Source organism: Acomys minous (genome assembly GCF_964271855.1).
Source record: "Acomys minous genome assembly, chromosome: 16".
In the NCBI taxonomy this organism is placed as follows: domain Eukaryota; kingdom Metazoa; phylum Chordata; class Mammalia; order Rodentia; family Muridae; genus Acomys; species Acomys minous.
The window spans coordinates 72442990-72461133 of NC_140498.1; the positions used below are offsets into that span (position 1 = coordinate 72442990).

General features: G+C 49.6%; 1 protein-coding gene across 2 annotated transcripts in view; it reads left to right on the top strand.

Moving 5' to 3' along the window:
- The window catches only part of COL26A1 (collagen type XXVI alpha 1 chain), a 132669-nt gene that overhangs the window by 27121 nt on the left and 87404 nt on the right, over positions 1 to 18144 (top strand). Inside the window, exons 2-3 of one of the 2 annotated variants that reach the window (XM_084763619.1) lie at positions 5829 to 5951; positions 16227 to 16330. In XM_084763619.1, the coding sequence (XP_084619745.1) occupies positions 5829 to 5951; positions 16227 to 16330 (227 nt within the window). The remainder of the gene's footprint in view (positions 1 to 5828; positions 5952 to 16226; positions 16331 to 18144) is intronic. The other variant, XM_084763620.1, reaches the window with a different exon arrangement.

Consider the following 18144-nt stretch of genomic DNA (forward strand, 5'->3'; position numbering starts at 1 on the left):
TGGAAAATGCTTCCCAATTTGCAGTTCATTTCCCTGTGGAAATGACGTGGTGTGATCCAGAGGTGGCCGGACTAGCTGTCTGTTCTAGTGTCCACGATGGGTTTCAAGGTTGGGCATTGTGCTCAGATTGGCAGTGGGTCATTTAGGAAAAAAAAAAAATTCACATCTCAGTGTCCTTTTGGTAACAGATACAGTGTGGTGATTTACAAGCCATGCTATATTACGGTGAAAGGAAAGGGGCTGATGAGATGGCTCAACAGGAAAAGGAGCTTGTCACACAAGCCTAGAGACCTGAGTTCAATCCCCAGGACGCACATAAAATTGCTGTCTGACCTCTACAGGTGTGCCATAAAATGGGCCTAAGCTTCAAGGAGACAGAGAATCATTTTGCCTAGTGAGTTTAGATGATTCAATCCTCTGCTGTGGGGACACATGGCAGAGAAGTTCCTTTCATATCATGGCCAACCAGGAAGAAGAGACCAACAGGAAGTGAGCAGTGATAGTGATTCCCATGCCCCATCCTTGGTGACCTATTTCCTCTAGCTAGGTCCTTCATCCTGAAGTGTCCACAAGCTTTCCAAATAGCACGACTGCCAGGATTTTGAAATTTTAACATATAAAATAATACCTGAAAAAAAGAAAAAATTAATACCTGGTATTTGCTTAATTTTTAAATGCTTTTATTTGTCTTAAATTTTGAATTACATGTACTCATGTGTCTTTGTGTTTGTGCACATGAGTGAAGGTGCCCTTGGAGGCCAGAAGGGGGCGCTAGATCCTCTGGAACTGGAGTTTCAGCTGGATTTTTTGTTTTTTTTTGTTTTTGTTTTTTTCCTTCCCATGGAATTTAATGTTTTCTTTTCACCTGAAATATTCTAAAATTACACTTAACATCACTTAGTGGAGCCTTTCAAATTAGGAAGTCATATGTTTCTTCTGGTGAATTTTCTTTTCTTTTTTTCGTTTGCTTTTCTTTTCTTTCTTTCTTGGGAGCTTCAAGACAGGGTTTCTTTGTGTATCCTTGACTGTCCTAAAACTTACTCTGTAGACCAGGCTGGAGTCAAACTTAGGGATCTAGCTGCCTCTGCCTCCCAAGTGCTGGAATTAAAGACATGTGTCACCATACCAGGCATGATTTTTTTTTTCAACTACATGTTTCTCTTTGTCCTCTCTGGTCTTCCCTTCTGGAGCTATTGTACATATTGGTACTTGCTCAGCTTCTGGCTCTGGTGCCTCTCTCCTCCCAGCTTCCCTCTCTGTGATGCTTTTGCAAGGCCTCATGGGAAAGTCCACAGTTTAGGCTTCCAGCTCATCAGAACACTCCTGGCTGCCTTTGCTTTGTTTAGACGCTCATCCTGAAGTCTTACATTTCATTTCCTTTGCTTTCCACTGCGTTACTTTTGTTCATGCGTGTCTATGTCTGTGTGTGCGTCACGTGCGTGTGGCGGCAGCCAGAAGAGGATGTCAGGTTCTCTGGAGCTTGAGTTGCAGACAATTGTGAGTTCCCTGGTGTAGGTGCCGGGAACCTAACTAGGGCCCTTTGGGCAAGCAGCAAGCACCCTCATGCCCCTGTTATATATATATATATATATATTTTTTTTTTTTTTGGTGGGGGGAAGGACTCACTGAGAAGCTAGCCCTGGCTGGCCTGGAGGTTTTGATCCTCCTGCCTCTGTTTCCCCGGTGCCTAGAATCCACGTCTGTGCCTCTGCGCCTGGCTCACTTCATACCTAAAGAGATAAAAAATTCTCACCCCGTAATGTTACAGGTGGTACATTACTTTATCTCTTTGAGGATACTAAGTTATTAGAAGTTGTCGCCATGCTGGGGGATGGAGCTCCGTTGGTAGAATACTTGCCTAGCATCCCAAAGGCCCCGATGCTCCACGTGGTGGCATAAGTTTATAATCCCAGCACTAGGGAGGCAGAAGGATCAAAAGTTACAGGCTATTCTCAGATATATAGTGAGGCTGGGGCCAGCCTGGGCTACACGAGACCCTGTCTCAGAAAAAAAAAAAGTTCTCTTCATTTATCTGTTTGATTTTTTTTTTATTGTGACTTACTGCCTGTTGAGTTGGTACTTTTGTTTTGTTTTATTTTATTTTTATTTCCAAATAACTTCAGTCCAGGCATTTGCTTGTGTGCTTGTTTGTTGTTGTTGTTTTTCTAGGAGTTCGTTTCTGTTTATTGATACCTTGGCTTTTGGTGCATTTGTGATATTGGCAAAAAAAAAAAAAAAAGTAGGGAAAAAGTATGCAAAAGAATTCAGTTATCTGACCTTGAGTGTACACTGACGGTCACCAGTTTATGAGTCTATAGCGCTATATAGATGGCCCAAGCTGGCCTTGAAATCACTGTGTAACCCAAGATGGCTTCAAACTTGGCAATCCTCCTGTCCCAGCCTCCTAAGTTCTAAGACTGTAGGTATGTACTACCATTCTTAACTACAATGCCTGATTTTTTCCCCCCAGTGTTTTTAAGACAGGGTTTCTCTGTATGGCCTCAGCTGTCCTGGAACTTGCTCTGTAGACTAGGCTGGCCTTGAACTCACAGAGATCCGCTTCCCTCTGCTTCCCAAGTGTTGGGATTAAAGGCATGCGCCACCACGGCCAGGCAGTGCCTGATTCTTGATACCAGCAGGGATAGAGACTGGGTTCTTACCGCTACCCTTTCCCACTTCTGCTGTGGTCCTCTGCCTTACCCTCTGACAGTCACCTGGGGTGGTTCCCCTTTCATATTGGCCACATGTGTTGCTCCTAAGCTGCCCTCACCATTAGTGCTGGTCCTGTTTGCTGCATATTTCCGGCTTTGCTTTCCTCCCCCAAATTACTCCCATCTGCTTTCTGTCTCTCCCGGACGCCTCAAAATGTCTAGCCCACTGCTTCTCGTTTTCTCATGTGGCCAGGAACTTATTTTTAGCTTCCAAATTTCTAGGATACGGTGGTAGTTGGAGGGGGTGGGGTGGGAGCATGTTCCTGCTAGGTACCACAGCCCAATCTCCATATTGTTTGTTCTGTCTACCTCCTCCACCTCTGCTGTCTCTGCCTAGGTCTCCTTTTCTCTTACCTCCTGTAGCCAGTTATTGTTCTGCGGAGTCACTTTCTTGTCCCCTTCCTGGGGGATTCTAGGAAGGCACAATACCACTGAGCCACACACCCAGCCCCTCACTGGGGGATTCTAGGCAAGTGCTTGACCACTGAGCCACACCCCAGCCCCTCACTGGGGGATTCTAGGCAGGGGCTCTACCACTGAGCCACACCTCAGTCCCTCACTGGGGGATTCTAGGCAGGTGCTCTACCATTGAGCCACACCCTAGCCCCTCACTGGGGGATTCTAGGCAGGTGCTCTACCACTGAGCCACACCGCAGCCCCCCACTGGGGGATTCTAGGCAGAGGCTCTACCACTGAGCCACACCCCAGCCCCTCAATGGGGGATTCTAGGCAGGTGCTCTACCACTGAGCCACACCCCAGCCCCTCACTGGGAGATTCTAGGCAGGTGCTCTACCACTGAGCCACACCCCAGCCCCTCACTGGAGGATTCTAGGCAGGGGCTCTACCACTGACCCACACCCCAGCCCCTCACTGGGGGATTCTAGGCAGGTGCTTGACCACTGAGCCACACCCCAGCTCCTCACTGGGGGATTCTAGGCAGATGCTCTACCACTGAGCCACACCCCAGCCCCTCACTGGGGCATTCTCGGCAGGTGCTCTACCACTGACATTTTCCAACTCTCACTGAGGAATTCTAACAGGAGCTTTACCACTGAGTCACACCCCAGTCCCTGACTGAGGAGACTAGGCAGGTGCCCTACCACAGAGTCATGGCCTCAGTCTCCAGAGGAGCTGATACAACAGACCTGTGTCCTTAAGCCCAGCTCTCCTGGACATTTATAATTTACAGAGATTTCAGACATGCCTTTGTCTCTTTCACCCTTGCTCTGGCCTACATTTACCTTTCTGTGTTAATGCTGTCCCTCGATGGTCTACATAACTGCAGTGCTTAGCTGGTAACCTTTTCTCGAATCGACCCTGCTCTGTTCCCATAGCTCTTTGTGTTCATCAGGTGTTTGGACCCCTTCCCCTGTGTTCTGGTATTGTAACCATGCCCTTCTCTGCCATCTTTCTGTGACGAGGTGGTATTGAGTCTTCTTCATGGAATTCACAGGTCAGTGATGGAGGCAACACCAGGTCTTAGAGCCTGAAGGGCTTTCCCTTCCCCTCAGGTGCTGATAGTTCATACTGTGAATGCAACAGACTCTAGAGTCACCATGGAAACAAAACTATGGGCATGTCTGTGGCGGGGTGGTGGTGGTGGTGGTGGGGTGTGGTGTGGTGGTGGTGGTGGTGGTGAAGGTGGGGTGTGGTGGTGGTGGTGGTGGTGGTGGTGGTGGTGGTGGTGGTGGTGATGGTGATGTTTCTAGACTTGGTTTGTTCAGGTGAGAATGTGGGCAGGGCCTTGAGGCAGCTGCTCACACCGCCTTCATAAGCCACAAAGCAGTGAGAGGCAGAAGCTGGCAATCAGCTTGCTTCCTCCTTTTCATGATTCAGTCCCTCACCCAAGATCATTGGCTGGTGCCCCTCCCCCGCCCATGTCAGAGTCGGTCTTATATATTCAGATGAGAATATAAACTGGCCTCAGGATCAAAGACTTTCAGGAGCTGCCATCCTGGCTTTGGATTACCAGTGTTGGGGACCCCATAAGCCTCACAAGCTGGTGGGGAGACAGTGCACACAAGGTGAAAAATGAAACTCAGGTCAGTGCCGTGTCTACAGGTGCTGGGTCAAAACGTCCATAGTTTGATCTCATGCTTTATTCTTCTTACACTTTTTTTTTTCCCGAGACAGATTTCTCTGTGTAGCCTTGGCTGTTCTAGACTCACTTTGTACACCAGGCTGGCCTCGAACCCACAGAGATCCGCCTGCCTCTGCCTCTCAAGTGCTGGGATTAAAGGTGTGAGCCACCACGACCGGCTCTTTCTTACACATTTAAGCACAGTGAAACTCTGGGAAAAGATTACCATGCAATAATTATCACAGCAAAGCTTGAGGAATAGCTAGCTATATGGAAACTCCTCGGCAATGCAGCAAAGCTCTGTGACTTTTACAAGAATAATGAGTTCTATTGGCAGATAAATAGAGCTCAGGGTTAGGGTCTAGAGAGAAAGGGCTGGAAATAAGAGAAAGGACAGATTCTATTGGTGGTCAATGCAAAATGCATAAAAACCTCTTTCAAAGGATGGGCTCTAATCTCTGAGAGTCTGAAGAACACAGGCCCGCATGATTGACAGCTCTGGTTTCTCCCATGCTTACTCTGAGCTGTGCTTCCTACGCACCAGAGACATCTCCCCTCTCAGTGTCAGAGTGCTTATTCTAGAAAGAGTCCCACATCAGGCAGATCTGGTCCAGGCCTGACTATGACGGTTAATATTGATTGTCAATTTGACAGAAATCTAGATTCGCCTAGGAGACATATGGGGTTAATTGAAGTGGGAAGACCAATTGGGTGGCGCCATTCCCTAGGCTGGGGTCCTGGACTGAATAAAAAGGAGACAGTGAGCTGAGTGCCAGCATCCATCTCTCTCTCTGCTTCCTGACTGTGGTTGCAATGTGACCAGCCACCTTGCGCTCCCGCTGCCATGATTTATTGGCCATGATGGACTGTGATCCTTTAGACTGTGAGCTCAATTCAACCCTTCCTTCCTAAACTTGCTTTTGTTTGGTATATTACCTTGACAGTGCTCCCTTTCCCTGCAGCTTGATCTTCTAAACTGCCGTTGGTTCATCTGGGAATATACTCAAGGTTAACGCGACTGTTGCTGTCCCCACAGGCACTGGTGCCATCACACGGTGACAAGAACAGTGTCCTGCCAGGTGCAGAATGGCTCTGAGACGGTGGTCCAGCGAGTCTACCAGAGCTGCCGGTGGCCTGGGCCCTGTGCCAACCTCGTGAGGTAAAGGCACCGAGGGTGCCCTGCTCTGCTTTGCCTTTCTGTTCCCCTGCATGATGTGACCCAAGTACAGTTCTGGGGTTGCCTGGCTTGATGCTTGGGAAGGAGAGTTGAGGACAGTTTCTAGGAGCAGAGAGTCAGGTGCACATGCCACCATGAGAGGGACATGCTCCTGCCTGATACAATGTCACTTGTTCAGGATTATTATAGATGCGTGGAGAGGGGACAGGGGAGATGGAGAGGGATGGTGGTGTTAACAAGGAAAGTAAATAAAAGTAAGTAAGTAAATAAGTAAAAAAAAGTAAACAAGCTTGGAAATCCAACGTTTAGAGCTGCCCCTTAACAACCATGCCCACTCAGGGACATACCCTGTGACAACACCCCCTTGAGGTCCTCTCACAGCCACACCCTTGCACAACCACACTCTCCCACAGCCACACTCCCCCACAGGCATGCACTACCCCAATCCACCACCTTCAACAGCCACGCCCTCTAGCGGCTCTGCGCTCTCACAGCCACACCCACTTGCGACCACGCCCGTTCCAAAGCCACACCCACCCATAGCCCCACCCCCCTTGGGCACGCCCACTCCCAGCCATCCTCCTCACAGCCAGCCTCACCTTCTCACAACTCAGCCTTCTTAGAGGTTTCCCCTGATGTTTCCTTGGCTAGGATTAGTTCTGCAAGCCACAGTTTCCCAACTTTAAAACAGAGGAGACAGAAGGCTGCCTTAAGGCCTTGCTGGAGGTTCCATGATTGAAGTTCCGCAGGAACCTGACTTTCTATCCACTCTGAGACGGGAGGCTTTTGATGAGTGGCGACGGGTTTAGGAGCCAACTCCAGGCGCGAGGCAGCTCCTGGTGCGGTTCAGGCCTGGGCATGCTGTGTGCCTGCATTCCTCTCTCTGAGGTTAGGGAAGCAAATGCTAGCAAGACCCCCACCCCACTCCGAGCTGACTCGGGCCTATTCTTTCACTTAAAATCCCAGTTGCTCTGTGTGTTTGGCCACATTCCAACCACAGCATTTACATAGAAACGTTCGGGTTTCCATATTTCTTGCCTGTTTCTTCTCCCCATTTTTCTGAAGCTGTGTGGGGCCCAACTTCGGTTCTCCCCATCCTTTGAAGCATTCCTGGATGCCTCGATTTGTGTTGGCATAGAACTGTGCTGGGGGGAAACGGGATACAGGAGACACTTTGTTGAGCTTGGGATCACTAGCGAATTGCTTCTCTTGGTCCTCCAATGGCTTTCACCATAGCAGAAACATCGCTTCAACATTGGAGCCTGCCTCTGCCTTAGACAGGAAGAGGCTGGGGATGGTGGCTCAGTTGGTAGAGTGCTCACCTAGCAGGCATGGATAAACTAGGCATGGCGGAACATCCATAGAATCCCAGTATTCAGAGGTGGAAGCAGGATCAGAAGTTCAAGGCTATCCTCTGCTACATAGCACATTCCCGTCTCAAAAAAAAAAGAAAAAAAAAAAAAAAGAAGGAAAAGAACACACACACACACACACACACACACACACACACGAGAGGAGAGAGACAGAGAGAGAGATGACTGCAATAAAATTAAGTAAAATTTAAATAAAATAAGAAGGAACAGGGGAGCTGAGCACCAGCGTTCCTCTCTCTCTGCTCCTGACAGCAAACGCAACCTGCCCAGCTGCCCTTGGCTCCTGATGGGTGGATCCCTTGAACCATAAACTCAGACCAACCCTTCCTGCTTTGTGGGTCAGGTGGTTTGCCACAGCATTAAGAAAGGACCTGGAGGCAGAAAGGACCCTCTGGGCTTGCTTGCTCGGTGCCTCAGTTTCCCAGTTGGGACACGGGAATGACCCCTATTCCCTTTCTTGCTCTGCAGTGGAGAATAGGCTTGGCTTGGGTCTTGTTCCTTACAGTGAGTGTCACGGGGGGGGGGGGCAGTGCTACCCTTGGGTACCCCCACATTCCTCAGTCTACTATGGGCAGTGGGGGGCTGGGTTGCGGGGGTGGGGGCGAGTCTGCCAGACTCAGAGGAAGGAGTCATTTGGGAGCTGATGGGTGGGTAGCTTTGCTCCCCCCAGGCCTCCTCTGTCCTTGGCGGACTCCTCAGCTCCTCTGAGGTCTTTGATGGCATTCCAGCCAACCTTTCCCAGATGTGCTGACTGAAGGGCTTTGGAGGCACTCTCCAGGGCATCCTCCACCTCCTCACTCCCCCTCTGCCAGACGATCCCCTGCTGGCTGGCCTCCCGCTCTGGTGGGGTTGCCTGCTGCTCAGGGGGCAGAGGCCTGCCAGGCTAAATGGAGTTCTGATTTAAATACTTTAAGATGTGGGCTTCCCTTCCTGTCTGTCCCTCCTCCTCTTCCTCCCCCCCTTATCCTTCCCCCTCTTTCTTCTTCCCTTCTTCTTCCTTCTCCTCCTCTTCCTCACCCTGACTGTGAGGTGAAAACCCAGAGAGGGGCATCCTTTATTGGGCCCCACTGGTCTAGTTGATGCCCCCCCCCCACCTCTGTGGACCTGAGCTACAATGGCAGAAGATGTCTGTTGCGTCTGCTGTCTCTTCCCTGGTTTTCTTGGTGTGTGTGTGTGTGTGTGTGTGTGTGTGTGTGTGTGTGTGTGTGTGTTTGAGAATACGAGTGCAGGCACACGTGCGTATGCATGCAGAGACCATAGGTCTACCTCCGGTGGTATTAGTGTTTCTGTCTTGCTTTTTGAGACATGGTCTCTCATGTGGCTTGGAACTTGCCAATTTGGCTAGGCCAGCAAGTCTCAGGGAGGCACCTGTCTCCACATTCAAATTGTATTATGATTATGATTATGGTGTGTGTGTGTGTGTGTGTGTGTGTGTGTGTGTGTGTGTGTGTGTGTGTAGACAACTTTATGGAGCCAGTTCTTTCCTTCCACATTTGCATGGGCTCCAGGAATTGAACGCAGGTCTCCATGTTTGTGTGGCAAACCCTTCACTCCCCGAGCCACCTTGCGGGCCCATGGCTGGCATTTTCACATGGGTACCGGGGATCAGGCTCTGATCCTAATCATTTCATTATCCACTGAGCTCTCTCTCCAGCCTCTATCTGATTTTATTGCTGTTTTTGAGACAGGTTCTCACTAGGTAGCCCTATGTCAAACTCACAAGCCTCTTGCCTAAGTTGGCTGCCTCTTCCGTCAGACACTGGGGAGTGCCAGAGGGCAGAGACAACTCCTCTGGCCTCAGTGATGCAGGGGGACCTCCTCTCCCTCCTTGCTGGTCCTCTGCTGTTAGTCAGGAAATAAATGATCTCCTTCCTGCTCTCTGAGTAGTGTCTCTCTGTTTCTCAGTTGAGTCTCTGGCCTGTCTTGTTCTTTCTCAGCCTATTCCTCTTCATCGTGGTGTCTGGTGAGGAAGCGGAGGACCGGGCAAGCAGGGGAGCCTGGAAGATTGATGTGCCCTGTGAGAGAGAGATGCCAGGCTCTTTTGGATGAGAAATTAGGGCTGAGCCAGTGGCTCTTGGATTTCGATAGTGCCCAGGATCCCATTAAGTAGACCTCATGTTACAATAAGGAGGTTGCCTTCAAAGGCCAGGGGGTTATGACCTTTGGTCATCAATTTCCAATGATTGGGTATCTCGTCGCTGATGGAAATACCTTCTTCAAATCTCTCTCTCTCTTTAAAAAATGTATCTATTTGTTTAGTGTGCACATGTGGGTGTTCCATGACACACATGTGGAGGTCAGAGGACAACTTTCAGGAGTCCGGTCTCTCCTGCCACCGTGCAGGTCCTGGGGATGGAACTCACGTGGCCAGGCCTGGCAGCAAGCACCTTTACCAGCTGAGCCATCTCTCCAGCCCTTCTGATCTCTTTTAATGCAACCTGCTTTGGGAGACACCTCGGGCATATCTGCAGCCTTGCAGTACAGTCACCCGGTGGCCACACAGGGTTCCCTTCATGCCGCATTCTTGTGATTTTGACCATTTCTTTGAAGGACCTGTGCGTCCTTGAAGACCATGTTAGTATCTTAGTTGGGGTTAATCTTCTGCAAGAAAACACCATATGGGCCAGGCGTGGTGGCGCACGCCTTTAATCCCAGCACTCGGGAGGTAGAGGTTGGCGGATCTCTGTGAGTTCGAGGCCAGCCTGGTCTACAAAGTGAGTCCATGACAGCCAAGGCTACACAGTGAAACCCTGTCTCGGAAAAAAAAAAAGTCAACTTGGGGAAGAAAGAGAGTTGATCTCACCTTATGTCTTGCAGTACGTCGTCCACAGAAGTCAAGGCAGGAACTGACATAGAGGCCATGGGAGAGTCTTCTTTCCTGGCTGGCTCACATGGCTTGCTCAGCCTGCTTTCTTACGGCACCCAGGACCACCAGCCCAGAGGTACCACCTGCCCATCAATCACCAATCAAGAAAATGCACCGCAGGGGGCTGGGGAGATGGCTCAGCGGTTAAGAGCACTGACTGCTCTTCCAGAGGTCATGAGTTCAATTCCCAGCAACCACATGGTGGCTCACAACCATCTATAATGTGATCTAATACCCTCCTCTGGCCCACAGGTGTACATGTAGGCAGAGCTCTGTATACATAATAATAAATAAATCTTTAAAAAAAAAAAAAAAAAAAGAAAATGCACCGCAGGCCTACCTAAAGGCTAACCTAGTAGGAACATTTTCTCAATCGAGGTCCCCTCTTCCAAAATGACTCTAGCTTGTGCCAAGTTGACATAAAACTAAACAGCACAATTAGTAACTTTCCTCCTGTCTGTGAAAAAACACTCCACAAAAGCAGCTTCAGGGAGGAAGGCTGATTTTTGGCCCGTAGTTAGAGAACAGGCCCATCATGGGTGGCGACATGGCAGCAGGTGCCTGAGGCGGCTGCTCACATTGCAACCACAGTCAGGAAGCAGAGAGAGATGAACGCTGGTGTTCGCTTTGATTTCTCCTTTTTATTCAGTCTTAGGCCCCAGCCAATGGGATGGTGCATTCGTTTACACACACACACACACACACACACACACACACACACACACACGTATGTATATATATGTATATGTATGTATATATACACACACATATATATGATTATTTATTTATTTATTGGTTTTTCAAGACAGGGTTTCTCTGTGTAGCCATGACTGTCCTGGACTCGCTTTGTAGACCAGGCTGGCCTCGAACCCACAGAGATTCGCCTGCCTCTGCCTCCCGAGCACTGGGAGTAAAGGCGTGCGCCACCATCGCCCGGCTGATGCATTCATTCTTTCCACTTCCATTAATCTCCAGAAACTCCAATAGACACACCCAGAAGTTCGTCTCCATGCTGACTGTAGACCCTGTAAAACTGACAATCAATAGTAACTACAGCAGAGGGTCTCTGCAGGGTTGGGGCCCTGCAGACGGCAAGGCCTCTCTGACTGCTCAGGGCCCAGGTCCAGTGTGGAGGTCAGAGGAAGGATGTGCCGGTCCTGTTTATTACTTCCTTCCGTGTTCCCTCAAGGCAGGGTCTCTAGCTGCCCCTGAGCTAGGCTGGCAGCCATCAGGCCTCCAGCAGTCCCCCTGCCTCAACTTACCACAGTGCCGAGAGTTGTAGCCAGGCCTAGGCTTTATACTTGGATGCTTGGGATTTGAACTCAGGTCTTCATGCTTGCACAGCACACACTCTTACTCACGTAGCCATCTCCCAAGACTCCAGCAAAGAGCATTGACACATTGCTCAGCAGCCACGACCACAGTCACCGGCCCCATGGGGGGGCTTCAGTATGTCAAACCTATGGCACTTTGAGCATGACCTCTTTCTCCTCTGGGTATCCCTGCTTCTCTCCATCAGGTGAGGTGCTGGGTCCCTGCTTCTCAGTTAGAAGCCTCTCTTGCCCTTCCTGTCTGGTCTCAGGTGGATGGAGGTCTCTCTTGAAAGCATGCCATGAGGCAAGTCTGTTCACGGGGAAAGACACTTGCCACCAAGCTTGACGACCTGGGTTTGATCTCTGGGACCCACATGGCGCCAGGAGACGGCTGACTCCCACAAGTTGTCTTGTGCCTTACACACACACTGCGGTAGGCACACACCAACACACACACACACACACACACACACACACACACACACACACACACACCAAACAAACAGAATAAGAAGACAAAGGACACTGGGGCCGAGTCAGCGTTTTTCCCTCACTGCGCCCACCTGGTGTTGGCCTCTTGCTCCTCTGCCTTGTTTGTTATTTTTGTCTTTTGTCCAGTGTGCGGAATAGTTTCATGTCAACTTGATACAAGCGAAAGTCGTCTAAGAGGAGGGCACCTCAATTAAAGAAAATGCTTCCATAAGAAGCAGATGTAAGGCATTTTCTTAAATAGTGATTGACGAGGGGGAGGGCCCAGCTCATTGTGGGTGGTGCCATCCCTGAGCTGGTGGTCCTGGGTTTGATAGGAAAGTAGGCTGAGCAAGCCAGTAAGCAGCACCCATCCATGGCCTCTGCATCAGCTCCTGCCTCCAGGTTCCTGCCCTGCTTGACTTCCTGTCCTGACTTCCTTCAATAATGGGCTATGATATAGAATTTTAAGTCGGATAAACCCTTTCCTCCCCCACCCTCCTCTTGGTAAAGGCGTTTCGCCATGAGGACAGCCAGGGGCTTACTACGCAGCCCTGGTTGACCTATAACTTCCAACATGGACCAAACTGGCCTTAAACGCTCAGAGATCTATTGGCTTCTGCCTCCTGAGTGCTGAGGATAAGACGTAAACACCCACGCCTGGCTTCTTGTTCTCACTAATATTCCCTCTGCCTGCACAAGGCAGGTTGAGGCAGGGTTGTTTTGGTTTTTTTTGTTTTGTTTTGTTTTGTTTTTTTCTGAGCATATGAATAACTTATTTATTTATTTTTATTTGAGACAGGGTCTCTCTGTGTAGCCTTGGCTGTCCTGGACTCCCTTTGTAGCATATGAATAACTTATAATCAAGCTCTCTTACAAGGAGAGGAAGAGGAGAGTGCTTGTCAATTCTGCCCAGGGAACGTATGAGTTTCATTGAGAAGGCTCTTTGGAAATGGTTAAGAACGGTCTATATAGGGTGGGGAACCTTCGTATGCAAGACCAGGGGCAGGAGGTTCAACAGAGGATGCAGCGCCCCCAGGTTCCGTCTTACACAGGTGGTGGCTCACAAACTCTCACGGAAGCCTTCTGGATATCTGGGAGGAAGTTGTCCGTCACGCTGAGCCGTGGCCGGCCAGGCTGGTGAAACAGCGCCACCCACTGGTGGAGCCTGTGCCTGCCGTTAGCATCCGCTAGAAGCATTCTGGAGTCTGAATGCAACCAGCCAGCAGGGACCAGTGGGGAGCTGTACGGGAGTGGCAGGCCCTTCCCCCATGCCGCCTAGGGGACTGAAAGCAGCAGCCTCCCGCAGCTTGTAGGCCGGAAAGTGCTCCCTGGCACCAGATGGCCTGAGCAGAATCCCTGGGCCTTGGAGCGATTTCTCCGGCTCAGTTCAAAGGGCCACGGACTCTCTGAAGGCTTCCTAACATCTTCCCGACTCTGTTTCCTCTTGTGTAAGCTTGGAACGATCATGGCTTCTACCTCTTGGCTTGCTCTACATGAGCATATATAAACCACATGGCACAGTATTCCACTGGCTATTATTGAAATCTCAATTTACTGTATTAAGGCCAGTGAGATGGCTCAAAGGGTGCTAGCTGCTAAGCCTAAAAACCTAGTTTGATTCCTGGGACCAACACAGTGGAAGGAGAGACCCAACCCTTGAAAACTGTCCCGTGATTTCTACATTTGTGCTGTGGCATGTGCACAGCCCTCTCCACATTAATAATAATAATAATAATAATAATAATAATAATAATAATAATAATAATAATAATAATAATAATTAAAATGTTCTGTATTGTAATTATTTTTGGGTGCATGTGCAAGTGTACTTGGATGCTATCCACTTTTTAAAAATTTAAAGATTTTTTAAAAAATTCATGTTTAATTAAACATATGCTGTGTCTGTTTGAGTGTGAGGATGTACACATGCACGCAAGTGTTTATGTAAGCCAGAGGCATTGAATTCCCAGAGCTGGAGTTACTGGCAGTTGTGAGCTGCCCCATGTGGGTGCTGGGAGTCAGACTCAGGTCGTCTGGAAGAGCAGAGCATACTTTTAACCATTGAGGCATCTCTCCAGCCCCTTGGAACAATTTTAAAATATTTGCTTATCTTATTTTGTGTGTTATGAGTGCTTTGCTATATGTATATATGTGTGCCTTGTGTCGCCTCATAGTGCAGAAGAGAGAGTCTGACCACCCGGAACCAGAGTTACAGATAGTTGTGAGCAGGCTGCTGGGAACTGAACCTGGTCCCTCTGCAACAAGTGCTCTTGACCGCTGAGCCGTCTCTCCAGCTACCTATTTTGAGACAGGGTCTCTCACTGGCTAGACTGGCTGGCCCAGTGGACCTCAGGGGTCCTCCCAGCTCCACCTCCCCCATGCTGGGATTACAGATTAGAGCTATCACACCTGGCATTTTTACAAGAGGGCTGGGGATCTGAACTCAGGTCCTCACGCTTGAAGACCAAGCGCATTACCTGCCAAGCCATGTCTCCAGCTGGCTGGAGAGGATGCCGACCCGGAGGAGTGGTGTGTGACACAGTGTTGGGGGGGGCTGCCCCACCCCAAGAAGACCGGAGAGGCAGGTAGCTGAACAATGGAGATCCTCTAGGCTTGTGGAATGCTTCTGAGACCCAACTTGGAGGGGGACGCTCAAGAATTCTCACACGCGGAGCCCTGTTTCTGAAATCCAATTTTAGAAATGGCTGTGATTTGTGAGTTTCCCTGTCAACAGGGTAGCTCTAGATGCTGCTACTAATTAGTTCCTCATCTCTCCATTTGCCCATTAAGTCACTCGCCCCCTCCTCCCCCCCATGCCAGGGGATTTAAATGCTTGTGAAGTCATGCAGTCTTCTATGGAAGGGGGATTGGGGCAGGCATGTCCCGGCAGAAAGCCAGAGTACACACGGGAGGCTGGACTTGTGGTGTTTGACCACACAGGTTTTTGTTGCTGTTGCTGTTGGTTTTTTGTGTTTGTTTCTGAGGCAGGGTCCCAATATTGAACATGAGATCCTCCAGTCTCAGCCTCCTCAAGTGCTGAGATCACAGGAGGTGTGCACCGCAACACTGGCCTTGCTTTCATTTTTTTATAACCTCTCTGTCTGTCTGTGTGTCTGTCTGTGTGTCTGTCTGTGTGTCTGTCTGTCTGTCTGTCTCTCTCTCTCTCTCTCTCTCTCTCTCTCTCTGTGTGTGTATGTGTGTGCACACACACACCCATACATGCACAGTGCACATGTAGGGTCAGAGGCTTTGGGAGTTGGCTTTCTCCTCCCACCATGTGAGTCTGAGAGGAATCAAGCTCAGGTCATCAGCTTTGGCAGAACATGTCTATTTACCTATCATCCCATTACACTAGCCTCTCGAGCTTACTTTTTTTTTTTTTTTGAGATTCAGTCTGGAGCTTACCAATTTGGCTAGACTGGTTGGCCAGCAAGTCCCAGGAACTCTCCTGTCTCTACCTCTCAAGTGCTGGAATCATGAGTGCACATTCCCACACCTGGCTTTTTAATGTGGGTTCTGCAGACTGAATTCATGTCTTATACATACAAGGTACATCCCCCAGTGAGGGGCTGGGGTGTGGCTCAGTGGTAGAGCCCCTGCCTAGAATCCTATTCCTGTCACAGTACAACTCACATCTTACCTAGGTAGGAGTGTGACATTTCTCAATCACAGCTGGATGCATCTTGAAAGCTAGAAAAGGCAGGGATGAGCAGGGTCTGGTGGTACATGCCTGGGTGAGCAATCCAGACAACTCAGAGGCAGAGGCCAGGAGACTGCATGGCTACCTGGGATGATACAGAATATGTTTGAAGCCAGGCTAGGCAACTTAGTAAGACCCTGTCTTAAAGAGAGGGCTGAGGGTGTTTAGTGGGAGAACACCAGCCTATAATCCCCCATTAATGTGCTGGGGTGCCCCGGAAGCAGAACACCTGCCTAGAATCCCCCAGTGAGATGCTGAGGGGAAGGCATGTCCCAGTGGTAGAGCACCTGCTTGGCATCCTCTAGTGAGGAGTTAAGAGATGGAGTAACAGTTTGGAAAGGTCTCTGATCTCTACCTGGGTTTCCAGGGCTGGTGATTTGTCCTAGGATCACAGAGCCAGAGGGTACAAAAAGGAGGTGACAGGCCCACTGACCTGGTGGCCTCCTCAACTCTAAGTAGGCCAAGTGCCTTCAGCTGCCAGTCTGAGGTAGACGGGCAGGAGTGCCTACCCCACTGACCTCGTCTTTGTGTTAGTTACAGGACCCTCATTAGACCGACCTACCGGGTTTCCTACCGCACGGTGACTGCGCTGGAGTGGAGGTGTTGCCCTGGATTTACCGGGAGCAACTGTGAAGAGGGTAAGTAAGGAACGGAGCCCTAGCCATCTAGGCTGTAGGGGCTATGGGGGTTTCTGTCCTCACCCCGACATGCCCTGTGCCAACTGGTTTCCTTTCTCTCTGTTTTGAGAACTTTACTTCCCTAACAATCCCTGAGACTGGTGCTCTGGGCAAAGTGGTCCTCCATTCTCATGGGTCCTGACTTGGGTTCCTATTTGCTTTGGTTGGGTGGGGGATGGGAGAAGTCTCATAAGATATGGCCTCAGGGAGAGAATTTGGTTTATAGGCCATTTTGTCTCCTAGCTCTGACACCTTCGGAACTGGGGCAGGTACTCCTAGCTGTTTGGGGGCTAAGAAAATACAGATAAAATTTAGTCAGGTACAAATAGGCAGACACCAGGATGCCAAGTTGTGTCTAGCTTCCCTCAGTGTCAGAGGATGGATAGATAGATCGGTCAGGCAGAGTCCTTCCTTCCCAATGCCCGGGGCCCTGGCATAGCCTGGCTCTGGTGTTTATGGGGCTAGAAATTTATGTATCAGAGGCCAGCACTGGAACCATCCACCTCATTTTGTTTGTTTTTGTTTTGTTTTTTGTTTTGAGATCTCTGTGAGTTTGAGGCCATCCTGGTCTACAGAGCGGGCCCAGGATAGCCAAGGCTACAGAGAGAAACCCTTTCTCAGAAAAAAAAATTTTTTGAGTTGTTTCCAACTTTTACTAACATTATTGTAAGCATCTTCTTTTTTAAAGAAGTAAAATTTCCACATACTTAAATGCACAAAAGTTTAGTTACTTGTATATACACATCTGTGTGTGTGTGTGTGCGCGCGCGCGTATATATGTGCCTGAGGGCAAGTGTGGAGGTCAAGAGACAGCACTGTGCAATCTCTCTCACTCTCCATCTGCTTCCTTGAAAAGTTTTTTTTTTCTTTTTAGGTTTCGTTTTATGCGAATGGGTGTTTTGGCTTAAATGTGTGTCTATACACGATGTGCAATCCTGGTGCCCCCAAGAGGCCAGAAAAGGAGTTCTAGATGATTGTGACCTGACACGTGGGTGCTGGGAATTGAACTTACGTCCTCTGCAAGAGCAGCCCGTGCTCTTAGCCACTTGAGCCATCTCTCTAGTTCCTCTGCCTGCTCCTTTGTGGGCAGGTTCATCTCATGTTTTCTTGGGTCGCCATCTTCCTGTCTTGTGCCTTTATGGACGTATTTGTTTGCGTGTTTCGGGGTCTAATGAGTTTCGCTAGTGTTGCTCTCAAGAGCATAGTAGGGGCTGTTTACAGGAGCCTGGACAAGCCACCCACCCGAGGCTACAACGCTCCTTCCCCCAGCAAGCATCTTCAGGGATGGGTGGAGCCTTCTGAGCCGGTCCCTCCTCTAGGACGGAGTCCGGGTACAGAAACAGTCTCTTCAGGTAAACGCACCTAACTACTGCTGCTGGGAGTCCAAGAGTACCGGATGCCGTGCCACGCCCACGGGACAGCATTCTGGGGCAGTTCACACCTCCTCCCTCCCCCAGCTTTTACGTTCTTTCTGAGACCTCCCTCCCCTCTGCAGCGGCTCCCTGAGCTCTGGAGGTGCTGGTTGACACAGTTGCTGCTAAATCGAAACAAGATTCTGGAATCAGCCTAGATATCCACCTGTAGATGAATGGATAAAGAAGATACGGGTGCACACGTAGGGAGTTTTATCGAGCCACAGAGAAAAATGAAATTATGTCTTTTTTTTTTTTTAAAGGAAATGAGTGGGACGTAGAACTTCATGCTGAGCAAAACTAGCCAGGTTCTGAGAGGCAATCGGCACGTGCTTCCTCTCACATCCAGAAACTAGATCTGTG